General features: G+C 43.1%; 1 protein-coding gene across 1 annotated transcript in view; it reads left to right on the top strand.

Annotated features, from left to right (window-relative positions):
• The first annotated feature begins 246 nt into the window (after positions 1–246).
• CCDC69 (coiled-coil domain containing 69) overlaps positions 247–20,328 on the top strand; it is a 45,766-nt gene continuing 25,684 nt past the window's right edge. The window contains exon 1 of the mRNA XM_061617417.1: positions 247–445. Coding sequence (XP_061473401.1) covers positions 398–445 — 48 coding nt within the window. The 5' untranslated portion in view covers positions 247–397. The remainder of the gene's footprint in view (positions 446–20,328) is intronic.

Here is a 20,328-nt window from a genome sequence, read left to right as displayed (position 1 = left end):
AGTCCAATTCTATGCATGTTTATTAGGAAGCAAGTCCTATGTTGGATATTCTTTAAGCTGGAATCTTGTTTTGAGCAGGGGGTTGGACTAGATGGCCTTATAGGACCCTTCCAACTCTACCATTCGATGATTCTGTGTGTTCAGAGGGGATGGGTGGGTCTAGTTGAAAAAAAGAAAACGATAAGCTTTTAAAGGGGCATCTCTTCTGAGACTTACGGCGCACGACTGTCTAAGCATGAAGTTCAAGTAGGCTGTTTTCAGGTTCAGTTTCGGGGTCTTGTAGCAGGAGGGAGCGCACGGGATGGAGACCTCCCCGTCCCGCGACGACAGCGGCGGCGGCGGCTCTTAACCCCTGGGATTCCTCAGAGAGCTTTCCCCCAACGGCGCTCAAAGAGGGATGGGCTGCAAGGGGAGCAAAATGGGCTGCTGTGAAGCTAGCAGAAAGGTAAAGCGGGGGAGCGAGCCCAAATTTGGGGGTGATGTGGGGAGGGACGTTTGTTGGACGCGTTTCTTTTGACAGGCTCGTTTGTAAAACGCTAGGGAAGGAGATCTGCGTGCTTACACGGACGCCCCCCTTCCCCCATCACACACCCCTTCATACTGCGCGTATCTAATCAGTTCGCGGATCAGAGTTGCGAGAGAGCCTGAGACTGCCTGCAACTCCGGCGTCCCGGCAACAGAGAGGAAGGAGCTGTTGAGTAACAACGCCGCGGGGCTCCGCGGCCGCAATGACAAGGCTACTTGCGTGTGAAAAAGAAGTTAGAGAAGTTAACTCTCCACTCCCGCCCCGTCCCGTTCCGTCCCGTCCCGTTCCCCCGCAAAGCAAATCGAGAAGCAAGATTTGTCTCCCAATGATCTCCAAAGCCCATCCTCTGGGAAGGCGGCTGTGGGGGGGGGCGCAGCAGTCCCCTACCCACTTCCAAACAAAGAGATTTCGTCCTAACTGTTATCGGGGAGGCAGGCAGGCAGGCAACCGCAGGCGACGGCGAAGTCAACTTTGGAACCGCGCGACTGGCTGGAAAGAAGGCGGCTGCTTTGTACCTGAACTGTTAGCGGACGAAGAGACCCGCGTTGTTGTTGTTATTGCTGTTTGACTTGCGTGTAGTTGTTACTGAGGTGTATAAATGGTCCACGATCACAGTTAAAGGTGAACGGCCCCGTTATCTCGCCTTTAACCGGGGAAGGGGGATTCAAGCGTGTGGAACAAGGCTGAGACAGAGTACGAGGACTTTTCCTGTGTACAGTATGACGCTGGGGAAGGCTTCCAAATGCGTTCCGTGGTTATGCGTGAATGGCCACTCTTATTGGCTAACCTAGGACTCAAAGTGGTGATGGGGGTGGTGGTAGTATTCTAGATCAAGTGATCTGGGTCGAGTGATCTGGAGCTATGTATACCTTCCTAAATCACTTCTGTTTGCCGAGGTTCTCTGCTGAGTTTCTGAAAGGAAAAAGTAAAGGGGAAAAAGCATGTGTGGTCTTCAAAAAGCATCTGCATGTGATTCTCAAGGGTTTTTTCTGGCAAGTACTCGATAGCACGTCTTTAAAAGGGCGCAAATTCCATGAAAGGCAGCGAAAAGCTCCGATCTCCTTTGTTTTTAAAAAGGAAAGCCTCTTCCAGATTATTAGAGTGAAGGAAGATGCTTTGGGCATCTTCACCTGAGGTCAAAGCAAAGAGCAAGCAAGGGGAGACACCCCGGGAGGCTTATTTAGGGGGATCGGATGGGCTTGTGAAGATTCACCCTGCTGTCTGGAGGAGAGAGGAGACCCTAACTAGACTTCTATAGAGTTACTTGGGGGGGGGTTCCAGTTGTGTGCTGTCATACTCAGCTGGGAGAACAGGCAGCTGCCTTGAAACTCTGGTATAAATTTCAAGCTTCTCAAAATCCAAAATCATGACAATGTCTTCACTCTTGTAAATACTATCACTCCTGGTTTTCATGGTTGTGTGTGTGTGTGGTGAAATGTATTTGAAATCTTGAAATGTATTATAAAATTCTGATATTAGCCATTTCCAGTAAAAACAACACACACAAAAAGACCACAGCTTTGCTCAAATATTTAAAGTGGAAATTGAGAAGCTGGCATAATCTCATGACTGTTTAGGTCCCAGTCTGCTGAATTTTAAGAGATCCTTTATTACTGTGTAAGTGTCAAATGTGCTGATAGGATAAGACTGGGGGGGGGGTTCTGTCAAGGGCTGCATTCCTTTGGGGGTAAAGTTTGGAGGCACACGGTGGTAGAGTCCACCCAAACCAAAAATATACAGGGCACCCATTTTCTCTCTTCTCTTTCTGCCACCCCTTCCCCCTCATTTTCCCTTCTTTCCTTGCCACCCACATGAAATAATTAGACTGAGAGCCACAAAAAATTAAGTTGAGGGTCACACAGCTCCTGTGTTCCCCATCCCTAGATAAACAATCAAAGAAACAGTAATATAATGTACAGTGCATACTTATGAGTGTAAGTTCCATTAAACGTACCCTCATGTATAGGATTGCACCATTTGTTTGTATAAGTAAAGAGTGTTGGATAAAGAAGTAGCAGTGACTGGAAATGGCTGTGCCACTTTTTCTTTCATTAGTCAGATTTTCTACATTTCAGGAAATTTTACATGACCACCAGATGAATCTCCTTGTGAATCATGTTGTTTTAATATGTCTGTCACTGACTGATCCCCATGTGCCTTCGTCAGGTAAGACTGTTAGTGCTCCCTGATTTGGACAGAATGCTAAAACTAACAGTTTTCACAGTATACAGCTGTTAATTTCTAAAAAGTGAAATGTCAGGTCTCAAACCTCTGATGACAAAACCCTGCCTCCTATTTGCAGATGGGATGGGCCATATTTATGGACTGGAAAATACAATACACTCTGCACAAGTTCAGAAGTGTCATCGCTTTCATACGCCATGGTGACCACTAGGGATGAGGCCTGCTGAGCCCTGGGTCAAATTAAGCCTTGCCAAAATCATGATGCAAACCTGAATATTTCTGCAAGTAATATTCATAAGCTTTCATTGTACATAAATATTCATTTCTTAACACATTTTTGCTCATTTATCAGAGGAAAAGAGTTCCCGAAACACAAACATACTTTCTATGTGTTTGAATTCTGTGGGAAGGTTTACTAAAGAACTAACATCTGTGACAGATGCTCTTTTTTCTCTCTTTTTCTTTGTTGTTGTTGCAAGGTGCACCTGTCTCTGCTCAATAAATATGCTTAACTCCGTTGCAAAGTACATTAATCCTCTGCATGCAAGGTCAAACAGTTTCATTTCAGCCCAGAGCTTGGACAGCATCTTCTCTCCAGTTTGCAGTGCAGTTACATTTTAAAAATGCAGTGTGCAAGAGGTCCAGTATTTGGGAGATTACTTTCAGAGATATGGAAAGAACTGGAACATACCATGCACTCAAATTACTACTGTACCATACTTGCATACTATGGAGAAATTATACCAGGCAAATATTAGCAACAACATCCCACAAATTTCACACCAAGAATATCATCTTAAGCATTCCATCTCTACACTAAGCTAGGAATGGACAATTCTGTTTCGGCAGTGGTGGCTGGTGCCCATTGGGACTGGTGGGGCGGAAGGCAGGGAGCCCAACAGTAGGTGAAGCCAGAGCCAATGACAGGCAGAGCCACCTAATTCTAATGACAGGCAGCACCAACAGGTATGTGGGGGCTGACTGAAGCTGGTGGGGCAGTGCCCCATTAGGCCTAATGGACCAACCTCCCCTACCTGCACCTTGAACAGTTGCATAGAAGAGAGAATTTCAGCTTGCATGAAAACTTTTCAGGGATAAGACCCCTGTCCTCTTTTTGTATGTGGGCACCCTAAGCAAGCCAATACACAGCACAAAACCACATAAGCTTCAGTGAGTGGTGCTGCTAACTTGATTATGTGCCTTCAGTGGCAGCTGATAACCAGTGGACTTAGTGGGGGCAGCCAAGGGGGGCACTGGAGAAAATGGGGCCAAGTTCTCTCCCCATCTTCGTTCTTTGCAAATATATTTTGGATATTTAAGCAGTGCAGTAGTAAAAAAACAGGTGGGGTCCTGCCCCATCTTGCCCTGGTGACCAGCCTCCCATGCATTTCCGCTCCCAGTTTTCCATTCCCGGTTTTCCAATCTTAAGATCAGTTTGCCCCATTTCTACATCAGTTTGTGTTTTTTATTTTTTTATTTAAAAAGCCTGCATGAAAATTCACACACATTTCTATGTACATTTCCCCTACATTTTTGCAAGGAATTCCCTAGTCTGTGTACATTCTTTTCATGAATATATGCATTTTTGTGCACATATTTTCCCTAATGTTTTGTTGCACATGTTTCTACTAATATATGTGTTCTTTCAGTTGGAGAACTGCATTGCAAAATGTGGAGAAGTGTAAATTTTTAAGAATACTTGTGTTTCAGTTTATTGGTTCAGTAAATGTGAATTAGATAGGTTCACATTTACCAGAAATACTTAAATGGTTCCAGTGAACAGAAGCAAGCAATGTTAGGTACTTTGTTGGGGTTAATTCAGGAGAGTGTTATATTTATTTATTTATTTATTAAAAAAATTGTTAAATGCCTTTCATCTAAAAATAGATTTTACAGTGGCATACAAATAAAGTTAAAATTACAAAAACATTCTATTATATTACAAACCAACAATACAATAGAATTAAGAGGAATAAATTCATCTTGCCAGCTAAAAATGCCATAATCTAAAACTCCTGGGCAAACAAGGTTTTAACCCTAAATAAAAAAGAATTCACTAATAGGCCTTGTGGTTTAAGAACGTACCTATAGCCAACAGATATTTCTATCAAACTTTAAAAAGCAGGGAAATTGCGCAGCTATAGCGAATGCACCACAGGAGCAGGAGACCTGACCTCCTCTCTGAAATATTGTACTGCCCTACAAATTGGTCAAAATGCAAACGCCATTCGGGTTGGTCTTTCACAGTCCAATCCACTTCCTGTGTAGCTTGGAAGAATCTGATAACATGTGCCTCTGAGCATATGGTGAGTGGTGGCAAAACCTGCAACCAGCCCAAATAATAGAAAGAAGACATGTGCTGTGCTGATCTTGTTTTAGCAGGGAGGAAGCAACATTATTAAGACAATTGATATAGTTCAGATGGTCACTTTAAATATGTCTGATTTACTTGGCAATTTTAGTGAACTTTCCTATAGGAAATCATTTTCTTTTGTTTCTGTTTCTGTGAATATGTGAAGTACAGCAACACTTTGCAAAATGTACACTAAAAAAACTCCAAACATAATTGTGGAATTATTTATTTATCTATTTATTTATTACATTTGTATACAGCCCCATAGCAAAGCTCTCTGGGCACTTTACAACAAATAATGGCACTGACTTCTGCAGAATAGTCTCCAGTTGACCTCAGGAGTGTCTCAATTTGCACAAGATAAAACAGTGGGAGGTGAAATATATTCTAGCAAAATTCTAGGTGTGCTCTATGTTTTTAATTGACTGTGCCCACGCCTTAAATAAAGTGGTTTAAACATAGCAGGCTGAAAACATGTATCCTCTTTTTTCCCAACAGTTAGAGACATTGGTGACGTAGCAACATATTGTAATCACTCTGATTTTACATTAAACTGCCTCCCACCCAAATTTAAACCAAAGCTGTCCCTTGCCATATCCACACCAGGCCTTTATTTCACTTTGGACAGTCATGGCTTCTCTCAAAGAATCCTGGGAAGTGTAGTTAGTGAAGTGTGCTGAGAGTTGCTAGGAGATGCCCTGTTCCCCTCACAGACCTTCAATCAAAGTGGCTGACTGTTAAATCAGTCTGGCCACTGAAGCTTTCTCAGTGAAACAGGAGTCTCCTCTCAACACTCCTGACAAACTACACTTCCCAGGATTCTCTGAGGGAAGCCATGACTGTCTCATGTGAAATCAAAGTCTGGTGTGGGTGTGGCCCCCTTATTAGGCAAGCCCAGCAGCTGTGAGTCTGGCTTTTAGAACTCTGACAGTTGGTTCTTACTGAGCATGCCCAACGTTATAATTGGGTTCCAGCCAAAATTTCTTAAATTAATTAAATATCAGCCAGACATTTTTTTAATGTTTAAACTGCAGAAGATGAAGGTCAGAGTATGGGGCGATGTTAGTATTAGGATTACAGGTACTCTGTGAACATGGCTGATTTTAAATGAATTTCAACAGATTATGAGAACTCTGACAGAAAAAAGTCCAAAAGGGCTCTGGGGTTTTTTCCTCTCTTTTTACACTTTGAACTCTCTATTCTCTCTGACTGTTTTGTGTATCGCCATGAAAATTTAGGGGGTTGTTAAGCAAGCGTTTCTGAGTTCAGGACTATAAGTTTTGTAAAGTTTTGTTTTGAAATGAGCTTATGGGAAGCATCAGAATGGCATGGGGGTATTTTCAATTTAACATTGCGGAATGTGAAAAATCCATGCTGGTTATAGTATACGGCCACTCTTGTGGCTGTATAATACAGTGTTAGCACCAGGCATGGCTTCAAATGGAGGGCATTCCATAGTCAGTGCACCATTAAAGAGAAAGACCTCTCTGCTGTGCATACACAATGTATTTCTCCTAATGATGGAAATGGAAAAGGACCTCCTTCAATGACCATAGTGTGTGGGCAGGTTGGTATGTGAGGTTTTCCTTCAGATATTTGATGCCCAAGCTGTTAAAGGTAAGCCCCAAGACCTTGAATTGGACTCAGCAGTGAATAGGGAGCCAATGTATTGCCTTCAGAACTGATGTAAAGTGGATCCATCTAATTAAACCAGCCAGAATTCTGCAAGTTGAATTCTGTACTAGCTGAAGCTTCCAAACTGTATTCATGGGCAGCCCCATATCTAACACATTATAGCTATCTAACCTGGGGATTACCAGAACATGGATTGCTGTGGCCAGGGCATCCCTCTGCAGAAAAGGCTACAGCTGACAAACCAACTGAAGCTGGTACAAGGAGCACCAAGCCACTAAGTTGGCTTCATTTGTTCATTTTTTTTGCAAGTTTTTAGAACATGAATTTATAATACTATTTTTCATCCAGGAGTACCACGTTCAGTGAAATCATATGAGGACATCCCAGAGTTCTTCCTGGTTCTGTTTTGCCATGCACAGAGAACTATGTTCTCTCTGGTGAACAGAAAGAGTGGATCCAACTTTGGTGATGATAAGCAGCATAGGTAGTACAATTCCTCTTCAAAGAAGTGTCCATGCTCCTGCACTTTCCTCACCTGAAATGGTACAGAATTAAAGCACATTATGGAGTTTATTTGTATATGAGAAACTGAAGTAGTTGTTCGTGTGAATGTGGTGTTATGAGTAGCATCCAAGTTAAGCAGATATATAAGATAATCTTACATTGTAAAGATACTCAAGAGTTGTCCAGAAAGAAAGAAAGAAAGAAAGAAAGAAAGAAAGAAAGAAAGAAAGAAAGAAAGAAAGAAAGAAAGAAAGAAAGAAAGAAAGAAAGAAAGAAAACATTCTCAGAGTATGAAGCTGAAGAATTAGCCTTGCTGACACTGCAGGTGCCAATTTATTGTATCCTTGGATAAGGGGCTTTCTCTACAGGCCCCTCCAGATGTCTTTTTAACTGTACATTCATGATGATTTGTGCTCATGATGGTATCGGTGCGGTTATACATGATCCCACTTTCAATGCTGTTTGTGTCTGCATACTGCTTTGTTTCCAATCAGTGTATGTCCCATAACTTCCTACTAAAATCCTGTAAGTATTAATACCACAAATGTTCTGGTTCATTTTTCATCTTGCTTATGTTCCAGTGTAGGGTATGAGTGGCCCTACAGACAGCAATAATGCAGTAATGCTGGGGAAAACTTGCAGAACAACTAATAAAGTAGAATGAAATGCAGACGGTCCAATACAAATCCACCACTGATGCACTATTATTGCTTCAATGACATGTTGCAAAAGAACAAAACCAAACTCAAGTCCTACCATCTTCCACCTCTCTTACTATGTGTGACACAGGCTCCTACAACAGTGGGGAATACTGTGCAGTATGTACTTTGGGATATATTCCTTTTTCTGAATTTGCCAGTCCCTCAACTTCCTTCTTGTTATCAGGATAAACCAGAGCATCTCTTCGGAACTGTCAGGCTTAAGAACATCATTCTCTTGCATCCTATAGAAAGATGAATATACACATCATAGCACAGATGAGAAGGATGTTTCTCTTAATTGGCTTGTACTATCCCTTCACATAATAACCCAAAGCAACTTACAAAAATATCCATACAATAAGAACAAGATAAAACCCAGCATAAAACAAAAACAATTCATAACAAAATACATAGCAATTTAAAACAGTGGCTGAAAATGTAACCTCATGGTCCTACAAAGGCCCAGTTAAATAAAAAGTCTTCAGTGCCCACCTAAAAGCAGGCAGTGAAGGGGCCAGATCTCATTCTCTTAGAAGGCTTAGAATGGCTGTATACTATAGCCAGCGTGGATTTTTCACATACTGCAATGTTAAATTGAAAATACCCCCATTTATTTATTTATTTATTATTTGATTTATATCCCGTCCTTCCTCCCAGAAGGAGCCCATTCTGATGCTTCCCAAAAGCTCATTTCAAAGCAAAACTTTACAAAACCTATAGTTCTGAACTCAGAAATGCTTGCTTAACAACCCTCTAAATTTTCATGGCGATACACAAAACCGTCAGAGAGAATAGAGAGTTGAAAGTCTAAAAAGAGAGGAAAAAAACCCAGAGCCCTTTTGGATTTTTTTCTGTCAGAGTTCTCATAATCTGTTGAAATTCATTAAAAATCAGCCATGTTCACAGAGTACATGACCTTGCCCCATACTCTGACCTTCATCTTCTGCAATCTAAAAGTTAAAAAAAATGCCTGGCTGATTTTTAATTAATTTAATAAATTTTGGCTTGAACTCAATGATAATGTTAGGCATGCTCAGTAAAAACCAACTGTCAGTGTTCTAAAAGCCAGACTCACAGCTGCTGGGCTTGCCTAATCAGGGGGCAACACCCACACCAGACTTTGATTTCACTTGAGACAGTAATGGCTTCCCCCAAAGAATCCTGGGAATTGTCCAAAGGAGACACCTATTCCACCAACAGAGAAATTCACCAACAGGGAAAAAAAACCTTGCAGTTTAAGAATGTACCTATAGCCCACAGATATTTCTATCAAACTTTAACAAGCAGGGAAATTGCGCAGCTATAGTGAATGCACCAGGGTAGCAGGAGACCTGACCTCCTCTCTGAGATATTGGACTGCCCTACAAATTGGTCAAAATGCAAACACCATTTGGGTTGGTCTTTCACAGTCCAATCCACTTCCTGTGTAGCTTGGAAGAATTTGGTAACATGTTTGATAGAAATATCTGTGGGCTATAGGTACGTTCTTAAACCACAAGTTTTTTTGCCTATTGTTGAATTACATTACTAACAATCAGGGTACTTAGAGTCGTAGATGGACTGCTCTTCCCTGCACTTTTGCTTATGGGTAATTCTAGCCTGCACTGATAATGGGGATTGGTGGAAGGTAGATGTGCATACTGAAAAGTAAAAGGGTGCGATCCAGGGCATATGGCCTGAGATAGTTCTGAAAGAATTCTGCACACCAACAAGTGCTATGTAAGGGATGAATAAGATGAATGTCTCATTTGTTTATGGATGGGCTTGGTGCTTGTTTATTGCTTTAGTTGCTGCTTGTGTTTATTGTTTGTTGTCTGATTTTATTGTTGATATTTTGTATTTTAACCTTTTTGTACACCGCCCAGAGAGCCACTCGCTATGGGCGGTCTATAAATGAAACAAATAAAATGAAACAAATAAATAAATAGCGATTCCTGAGTGTGGGAGTAGCAACCCCAGAAGTCAGTGGTGTTTTGTATTTGGTTCTGTTGCTGCACAGGAAAAAAATAATAATGTAAGAATGTGCAGTGTTGAAAGTCTGTTGTACATTTGACCCAGACTCATTGGGCAAATCACCTTCTGGAAGCGTACCATTTGTGAGTGGGAGGACCATTCTATGCATAATATAGACATGATGTAGACTGAGGTGGCAGAGGAGGAAATTTTTTAATGCTCCCCTGCGTACAAGGTTCCGTGCATGCAACAGGGAAAGCATTTGGGGAAAGGAGCATAGCCCAGCAGTAGAGCACATACTTTGCCAGCAGAAGATCTCAGGTGCAATTTCAGACATCTCCAGTTAGGGCTGGGAAAGTCCCCTAGAAACCTGCTGCTCAATGGCCCAATGGTCTGGCATGGTAGAAAGCAGCTTTCTATGCTCCTCGCACATCATAGAGAGGGCTAAAAAGTTTTACTTTCTCCCCACTTACAGTTTGAAGTGGTACAGTCCAGCATTTTGCCACTCCAGCATCCCATCATAATGCACGCAGCAGCTTCCGGACTTGTATCTACCATCCTGCCGTTGAATCTTCCCTCTTATCCTGCCCATTGTGCATGTAGGGATCAGTAACAGGGTAAATGGGTTTTGGATTTTTAAGTGCTACGTTTCTTACACATGTGCATAAATGCAAGAATTCAGGTTGGGAAACTTCCTCACCACTACCCCCCCCCCCCGGTACGCACTCAAAAGAAGAAACAAATATCCGTAGGGTGGAGTGGGTTTTGACTGTGGGATACTAGCCAGAAGAAGTAATCTGTTCAGGTAGAGCTATTCATATATGGTATGCAGCTGCTGCTTTGCCATTTCAGGGCTGTGGGTTCTGGCAGGCGTCAGCTTTTCCTGTAACCTATTTTTGTTTCTCAGAAGAGTAAGAAGATAAGGAAGCGATTGTCTTGGTGCAGTACACAAAAAGCCCACAGGGATCTATAGCAATAAGAATGCTGGATTGTGTTGCAAAGTTACATTATATCAATCAAGGGTGGAATTTGGCTGCCTGGCACAGGAGGATACACGTTGTGCTTTCAACAGTCTGATCTGTGATGGAGAGAAGCGCTGAGAGATGCCTTGCCATCTTGGTCAGAGCTGAACCCTGGTTTTCTTCCAAATCTGGATTAAATAAATTCCACTATTGGAGAACAACACTGCAGCATTGGGATGGCCATGTATTCTGTTTTAAAGAGGACAGTCCTCTGTTTGATGGGCCTGTCTGGTCCAAGTCTGGTTTGAAGGTAAGATTTGCATCCAGTATTAGTCATATAGCAGACCTGTTAAATTAATGGGCATGGCTAACTTAGGTCCATTGATATCAGTGGGTCTACTCTGAGTCAAACTGAGTTGGCTACAACCCAAAGAAAGCAGGGACCTTGCAGCTGCCCAGCAACAGTGAGCACTGTTGCACACCACTATGCTGACACACCACTATGCTGAGATCCAGTGTACTTCTCTTTCCACCATAGTAGTCACGTCTGAATCTATACATATAATTCAGCATATGCAACTCTGAGCCCTCTCTTTTGGCAATGCATAAGTGGCCACCCTATGGAACGACCTACACTTATATAAACTGTAAGGAGGCAGAACCTGATCAGCAGCCTAGAACAATGCACAAGGAAGAGGAAATGCTAGGCACAATTGTTTGGGAACAAGAGGGTGTTTAGTAGGGGCTTTTCATGCATTCTTTATTTGCATTTAGCCATCTCTCTTTGCTGTGTCTTGTGCAGTTTGCTCAGACTTTAATCTGATGATAGCCTTGATCCTCAGCTTTCCCCCTGGAGACATAATCTGTGATCTCCCCAGGCATATTGTATATTAAGCTGCTGAGGAAGACAGTCTGGTTCATGAGAATGAACTCAAAGTTCTCAATGGAAGGTTTTTCCAATAACTGCTGTACGGGTGGCTCTGGTCTTCAGAATGCTTCCATCCCATTTTCAGAGTGGGAAGATGGTTACTGACTTCTTCTTTTTCATGCCCTGATTGCTTCTCTTTCTCTCCCTCCCTCCCTCCCTCCCTCTCTTGTATTCTGTGTATTATGGTGGTCTGCCTGAGAGACCTGTGGTTGTCCAGATCTTTTTGGATTACAACTCTAAACTTCCCTGACCATTGATCATGCTGGCTGGGGCTGATGGGAGTTAGAGTCCAACATCTGGAGGGCCACAGGTTTCCTGCCTGATCTGATGGAAAAGAAGAAGTGATAGGTTCATCCTTAATAGGAAATATAGGGGAGAATGTTGATACCAAAGGGATTTAAGGATCTTGCATGGCTTCTTCTGGGATTGGATTGGATAAAATGTGTTTGAGACAGCAGCTCAATTCAGAGATGACACCCTGAATGATGTGTATAAGTAAACTGTTCTCCAGCACAAGCCGTACTTGTGTTTCACCTGCAGTTAATTTGTACATAAAACCAGTTACATCACAATATTTTATACGGCCAATGGCCATAATGAAACAGTCCAGTGAGCTTTATATGTTGAAGAAAGGTCAGAAGGGAAACTATCCTTTAACCGATTTATGAGCTGATGCTTACATAATATTCCTTCTCCCAGTATCCATGGAGGAATGTGCATTAACAAGGTTACATCACATTGCAGACGTCTTTATGGATTTTCCATGGAGGGTAAAAAATATTAAGCCTGGTATGTGATCAGCCAGAAATGCAGACAAAGGAAGACTTCTACTATTGTCTCTCCATTTGGATAATCTTTCCATCTGCAACTGTGGACACACCCTATATCAAAACCAGACCTTAGTCATAAAAGAGTAATCAGTCACTAACAACACACTCCTATGAATATATATTCAGACGTACATCCTGCTCAGTTCCATGGGACTTGCTCCTAGGTAATTATATCTGGGACTGCAGCCTTAGAGACATATATATAGACAGGGAAATGAGATTGATTGTTAGCACGTGTGCCACATTCATGCTTCTGCACCTTCAGTATCCTTCTCTTATTCTGTGAGAATATTGTAACCTTCTTTCAATTCAGCTGCACTGCAACACAAGGGAATCGTTTTTTAAAAACTGTAGCAAATAGGTCTCTACTGCAGTATGCACTGCACTAGAAGCCTTGACCTGACCATTATGTGACATGCATGCATGCACTGCTGATGATCCCAAGGGAACTCAACAAAATAATTTCTTCTAAGGATGTGCAATGCTCATACCCCACATTGATTAGGGATTTTAAGAAACCCCAAATCAGTGCAGTTTTGAAATCAGTGGTTAAAATCTGTGCAGTTTTGAAAGGTTCAGTCCAGCGGCGTCACTAGCGGGAGTGCGGGGGGGGTGGACCTCCGGTGCGTGCCCTCCCAGGGGCATGGACGAGGTGGCTGGGCTTGCATGCGCGCGCGCGTGCGTGCACACTCGAGGCCAGCCACCCCGTCCATGCCCCTGGGAGGGCACGCGCCGGAGGGGCACCCAGCCGGAGAAGGCCTGGGAACGCCAGCGCGCCTCCCTCGCCCCGCCGACGCTGCTCCCGGTCTCGCCCGCCCGCGGACCTGCCTCCGAGGAGGAGTTGGAGCAGCCTTGCTGGGCAACGGCATGGGGCAGGGTGGCTCTGGGTGTCACCCCCCTCATGGTGACACCCGGGTGCGGACCGCACCCTCCGAACCCCGGTAGTGACACCCATGGTTCAGTCCACCATCTTGATTCAAAATGCCATCCAATGGTAGCCAAATATAGACAAAACCTGCTCCTTGATCTCAGGAACCATCATGCATAAGTTCGTTATATCTTAAGAGATGTTCAAATGCATATAGTGAACAAACAACTTTCCAAAATATAGAGTAAATGTGCACACACACACCCTAATATGTATTTTGTTTTACGCATAGCCTGAGTCCTCATTCTTGGAAGCATTAGGGCAATAAACCTGTTTCTAGGTTACCCTTCTTTACTGTGAGTGGGGATTCACATGCTAGATCCCTCTGCCTCATAAATAAAAATGCTTCACACATTAAAAAACAGAACAAGAACCTAGCACGTCAGGGTGAAAGGTTCCAGTCTTCTCGATGGTTTCTTTCCTTCTCCCACAGGAGAACATTCTATCATAGGACCCTTCACTAGCAGTCAAGACCCTTCAATTTTGTTTAAATATCAGTATTCCACTTTTTTGCTTGATATTTACAAAGCAGCTCACCACAATCCATTGCAAAGATACTGAAGTCACAACTTCTGAAAAGCCTAGTCATCCAATAAAAAACACAAGATACCAGCATTAAACAATAAATCATGCTGTGTAAACTAAATTTTTAAAATGTAGTCACAGCAAAATTTGCCACCTCATTTAAATCCAGTCCTGCTGTAATAATAGAGCAGCTCTGGGTTTAAATGAAGTGGTTTCCTGCTGAAGATGTACTTCTTTAACCTGGCCTTTGACACCTGAGATGTATATTTTTAGAACCCACCCTATTTGGGGATTTTAGGGTTGTTTTTAACTGCAATATTTGAAAATGGTTGTTGCATGCCCCAGGACCTCTGGGTGAAGGGTGGATAATAAATGTTAACAATAATAATAATAATGTGCCATCAGCACAGCACTTTTGGGCAGAAGTCCAGGGCCTCATTCAGGAGCAGCAGGGCTGGCTTACTGCATTTTGAAATAAGTAAAGTAATTCACGTTACCACCCAACTAAAGTGGAGGTGTCCCCCCCCCCCGTAAGACCTTTCACTGAGTCTAACATTATCTAATTATACCACTATTTGAATTTTGAAACAAAAGGGGTGTGGAGTGTAGATCAGATGAACGGAACCCTAGTTGTAAGCACTTTTCTCCTGGTCAAGCTCGCTTCTAGTATTGTTGCTCGGCTGAGGCGAGAGAGAAAAAATGGGAAGGGTGAGGAGGAAACACACAAATTCCTACAGATAGTTTGTGAACGCTGTTCCTATGTTTGCACTCAGCATTGGACTCTATCCCACTCTATCCAGTGGTGTCTGGTGCTCATTTGGACTTGGAGGGCAGAAGGCAGAGAGACAATAGTAAGTGGAGGCAAAGCCAATGACAGGCAGAACCATCCCCTGACTGGTTGTAAGTAGGAAGGTAAGTAAGGCAGGTGGGAGCTGGCTGAGGGCAGACTGAGGTTGGTGGGGCAGTGCTCTATTTGCCCTAGTGGACCAGCCTCCACTGACTTTATCCATGATTGGGACAGATCTGCACATAAAGAAAGAGAGCTACTGGCATTGCATTTTGTCTGAGCGGGAGAACTAGGCCTATGTTGCCGCAGGGATATATGATATGCAACTCGGATTAGCCATGACTCTCTGCAACGTATTGGGGTGAACATTTACAACATCTAATTCTTAAGGAAATGTGAAATAATCGAGCTTGATCATGCCAGGAAAAGTTCATATGTTAAGTACTAAGCCATAAAGATAAGATGCTATAACTAAATTTTCTCCAGCAGACAAGCTGAAAGATGAAACTTGGCAGTGGCTTCAGGTTTTATTAGGTTGTTAAATGTTCTATCTGCAGAGGGTCAGAACACATGTTTTTACTTAATGTAAATTAAAAGTCTTAACATATTGGAAAATAAAATGAAATAATCATTTACTAGTTTATTACTGCACAGTTTTAACGTTTCACAGGGTCACACATTTCACATAACTGGTCACCAATTTACAGCATAGGGCCCAATACAGCTATAAAGTGCTTGGGAGCACATGTTTACACAGTGGAGTAAGTCTCACTGTGTTCAATGGGATTTACGCCTTAAAAACTGTATTTAGGTTTGCAGCCTAAATTTGACTGTATCATAACCGTTATTTGTAAAACTTGGGTTATGTATTCATTTCTAAAAATAAATAAATAGCTAATTTTCATACAGAATAATTTTATGTATATTCTTCCTTTCTTCCCTGAATCTAACCAACTGAATATTCAAGTTGGCTTTTGATTCATTTTCACCTTTGGGGGAAGGCTATTAACTGAGTGATTGCTCTCTATCACTGGATATACCATCAGTTTTTAGACTATTGCTACTCTTGTTACAGTTTGCTAAGGCTGCAATCCAATACACACTTACCTGGGAGTAAGTCCCATTGAGCCCAACTGAGCTTACTTTTGAGTAGATATGTATTGGATTGCAGCCTCAGGCACTGAGACGGTGCTTGTGCCCTGATCTCTAGTTAGAGATCAATAAGAGCAATTGCCCTCTGTTGTTTCTGTCAGATCTTTCTGCAGCCTTTGGTATTATCGATCAAATGTTGGTGGCTACTGATGTCAGTAATTCGATCTAGCAGTCATTTTGTTGGTTGACTTCTTAGAGTGGTTACACATATTTCTGACATGAGGTCACAGAGTGGATAGATACACCAGTAACCTACCCTTTTCCCATTAGCAGCATACTGACATTTTATGAACCTCTTTCCTTTTATATGTGGCTTTTGGGAGGGAGGGAGGGAGGGAGGGAGGGAGGGATGAACCTGTCAGTTTCAGTTTTTCTCAGTGCTTCATTTTTCCAACCTTAAATTCAGTTCTCCATGTTTCTGCACCAATTTGCAAATTTTTAAGAGTTCTCCTAATAGACAATTTTGTATGCAGTTTTGACTAAAATACACATTTTTGGAAGCAATTTCCCCTAATATAATGCATTTTTGTATACATTGTTGGAGAACCTTATCACATAATTCAGAGAAGTGCACATTTCAAAGGATTGCTGTGTTGCAGTCCATATATTGGTTCAATTAGATAGGTTCTTTGAAATGCAAACAATATGAAATTTGTCCCCCATTGCTACAAGGGTTATTTATTTGCAAGTTGTGTACCCAGTCTAGGGTTGGGGACCCCGCGGGACAACTTTATCAGGTGGGCAGGGTAGCCCACCTGCCAGTCACATGGTGTCATTATGAAGTCACATGATTGACAGATGGGTTGCCCTTCCCACCTTACAAAATCCCTCCCCGTGTCTTTCCTTTGCATCCCTGATGTTGGAGGTGGCAGCACAGAATGGCTTCAAAGAGGAGCGCATGGAGGGAGAAGGCGTTTCCATTGAATGAAAACAGCTTCCCCCTCCTTGAGTAAGGCCCATTCCTTGGGTTGGGAGCGCTCCTTGCTCCAGCAAAGGAGTAATTGGCAGCCCACATTTAGCACCCAAGTGTTCCTTTGAAGCACTGCCCTGCCCCATATTAGGTGTAGGGTAGGTGGGCATGGTGTTCCCAAAGCAGTAGAGATAAGATTGATCAGGCAGGCCTGTGATTGGCCTAGGCAAAGTAGCCCCAGTTACAGAGTTTGTCGTAAGGAGAGAAAGAACAGGGAAGGCTTTACAGAGGGATTCTGTGTCAGAGTAGGTGGCCTATTCTTGTCACAGAAATAACTCCGTGCCCACTGGGGAAAGAGTTCAAGTAGTGAGCGAGTGAATGCCACCTACGATTTCCAGGCTACTGGAAGAGTGCTGCCGGAGAGTAATTTTCAGTGGCAGTCACCGCACAAAAAGTGTAGGAGTGGTGCGAGGCCAGGCTTTAAGGGAGGAACCCTTCCTGAATGAGTAGTAGAGAAGGCCAGCAGCAGACCAGAACTAGAAGACCTGTGAGACTGAGCCCCAGAAAGAAGCTCTACCATAAGGGGTTTGGACTTTGGAGAAGATACTCAGGAGAAACACAAACCACCTAATCCCCAAGTAAGAAAAAAATGAAGCACATCTGTCATTCTCCTCAGGGCCAGGAAAGAATTATTTCATGTAGTCTGTGCTTGCAATAATTCTCATATGTGGCCCCAGCTTTGTATACACACATCTAGGGGGAAGCAGGGTCCCCAATAGCACATTTGCTCTAGGCCCCGAAAGCCCTCTGGCTGGCCCTGACAGCTGACTGGGGGTCACCGAAGGTACTCCTCACCCAGAGCACTATTTATCCTAGGGCTGTCCCTGGGTAGAGCATCTGCTTTGCAGGCAGGAGTTTCTAGGGTGTCCTCAGTTTCTCCAAGTAGAGTTATCTGAAACCCCAAAGAGCCCCTGCCAGTCAGTGTAAGCAATACTGAGCCAGATGGACTAATGGCCTGACTCCGAATATATAAGGCAACTTCTTATATGCCTATTTTATCATCTACATTTTACCATAAGTTTTACATTTTATACATCATTTTCCTAGGCCAAAGCTAGGGCAAGGTTTCCCTGGCAGACTTTTGTCAAGCCTTCCCTACTTTTAACCCCCAGAGAAGTGGCTACAAGCAGGTGTTGCGGGGGGGGGAAGCACAGAAAGAATAGAACTGACAAGATGGAGGAAAAGGACTTTACACGATTATATATACATATGGTGTCTTGCACATTCTGCCAAGTTGGTGATGAAACAAAACTTCCATAGAGCTTCCCAAACCACTGCTGTAAAGCAAAGGAAATGACTGGGAACATTCCAGCATTAATAGAACATTGACAGGGGGACCTACAACTCATGGAATGAGACTCTCCCATCCTCTCCTTGACTTACCAGATGTGTTTTAAAACAAAAATTATGGCCCTTATTCAAGAAGATGATATTCCCATATTAAGAAAGCATGGCTTTATAATTCTCCACAAAAGCCATATTAACTCTTTATGTCTTAATCTGCCATCCCAGGAACAGTGGCATGGAGGGGCAGGGGGAATCTCATTTAAACCAAAAGAACTTGCATCAGATCCATAGTCTGCCACAGTCCTTAACATCACAAATTCACAAATAGGCAAACAAAACTTGCCGTTTAAGAATGTACCTATAGCCGACAGATATTTCTATCAAACTTTAAAAAGCATGGAAATAGGGCAGCTATAGTGAATGCACCAGGGGAACAGGAAACCTGACCTCCTCTCTGAGATATTGGACTGCCCTACAAATCTGTCAAAATACAAACACAATTTGGGTTGGTCTTTCACAGTCCAATCCACTTGCTGTGTAGCTTGGAAGAACATGTGCTTCTGAGCATATGATGAGTGGTGGCAACACCTGCCATCTCCAAAGATGGAGAATTACATTTGTGTATGTTAGTTGGGGTTCTTCTTTCTTTGCTTTGTTACTTTTACTTTGTTACTACTGTTACTACAGAGAATCTAACCTAGAAAATTATATTTCTCTCATTATTCATCCTAGAAATCTCTTCAAATTTATTTTTATTAATTTCAAAGCCTTTTTATTGGTCAAGTCATATGATGGTGAAGACAGCCTTTTGTGTTTCAAACTGGAGGTTATGTTCTATTTCTATTTTGGGTGCATTAACAGTTGAATCTGAAACTGCAGTTTGATATAAATCATACTGATTACAATATGTTGCTACTTAAGCAATGACTCTAGCTGTTGGAAAAACCAAACTTGGCCTGCCCAGGATGCATGTTTTCAGCCTGCTATGCTTAAACTCCACTTAAGCAAGAGTGGGCATGGTCAATTAAAAACATAGAGCACACCTAGAAATTTGCTAGAATATACTTCACCTCCAAGGAAGAAGGAAAAGAGGACAGGAGGAAGAAGGGAGGAGGAAGGGAGAGGGGAAAGGAGGGGAAGGAGAGAAAGGGAAGGAGAGGATAGAGAGGGGAGAGGGGAAAGGCAGTTCTGATCATTTGCATGCTTATTGAGTTCAATGGGATTTACTCCCATGCAATCATGCTTAGAATAGGTAAAATTGACCATGAAGAATAGGTAAAATTGACCGTGGAGGAGGGGGAGGGGACAGGAGAGAGAATGAGGAAGGGAGGAGAAGAAGGGGGAGGGGGAAGGAGATTGGAAGGTGAGGGGGAGAGAGGGGCAAAGGAAGGGGGATGGAAGGGGGAAAAGGGAGGGGATAGGAGGGAGGAGAAGTGGAGGGCAGGTTTGATCATTTGCATTTTTTTGTTCAGTGGGATTTACTTCTGTACAATCATGCTTAGCATAGGTGAAACTGATCTGTGGAGGGGCAGGAAGGGGGAGGAGGGGGAAGAGAAGGGGAGGAAGGGGAGGGGGAGGGAGGAAGGGGAGAGGAGAGGGAGGGGGAAGGAAGGAAGGCACTGGGGAGAGGGAAAGCCCCTTTCCTTTCCAAAAGGAAAACACTATGAACAGTATCATTGTTTTTCAGGGTTTTCCCCACCTTTTCATTCTACAGCAGGCACATGTAGTCTCCCATCCAAATCTAAACCAAAGCTGTCCCTGGCCACATCCACACCAGGCCTCTAGAGTCTTAGACAGTCATGGCTTTGCCCAAAGGAGTAGTTAGTGAAGGGTGCTGAGAGTTGCTAGGAGATGCCCTGTTCCCCTCACAGACCTTCAATCAGAGCAGCTAACTGTTAAACCACTGTCGGGGAATAGGAGGCTCCTGACAACTCTAAGCACCCTTCACAAACTACACTTCCCAGGATTCTTTGGGGGAAGCCATGACTGTCTAAAGTGAAATAAAGGTCTGGCGTGGGTGTGGCCACCTGATTAGCAAAGCCAAACAGCTGTGAGTCAGGCTTTCAGAACACTGATGGTTCTTACTGAGCATGCCCAACGCTA

The sequence above is a fragment of the Rhineura floridana genome, chromosome 3 (genome assembly GCF_030035675.1).
Source record: "Rhineura floridana isolate rRhiFlo1 chromosome 3, rRhiFlo1.hap2, whole genome shotgun sequence".
Taxonomy (NCBI): domain Eukaryota; kingdom Metazoa; phylum Chordata; class Lepidosauria; order Squamata; family Rhineuridae; genus Rhineura; species Rhineura floridana.
Note: the sequence above shows the minus strand (reverse complement) of the source record. Positions and strands in the feature narration are given on the sequence as shown.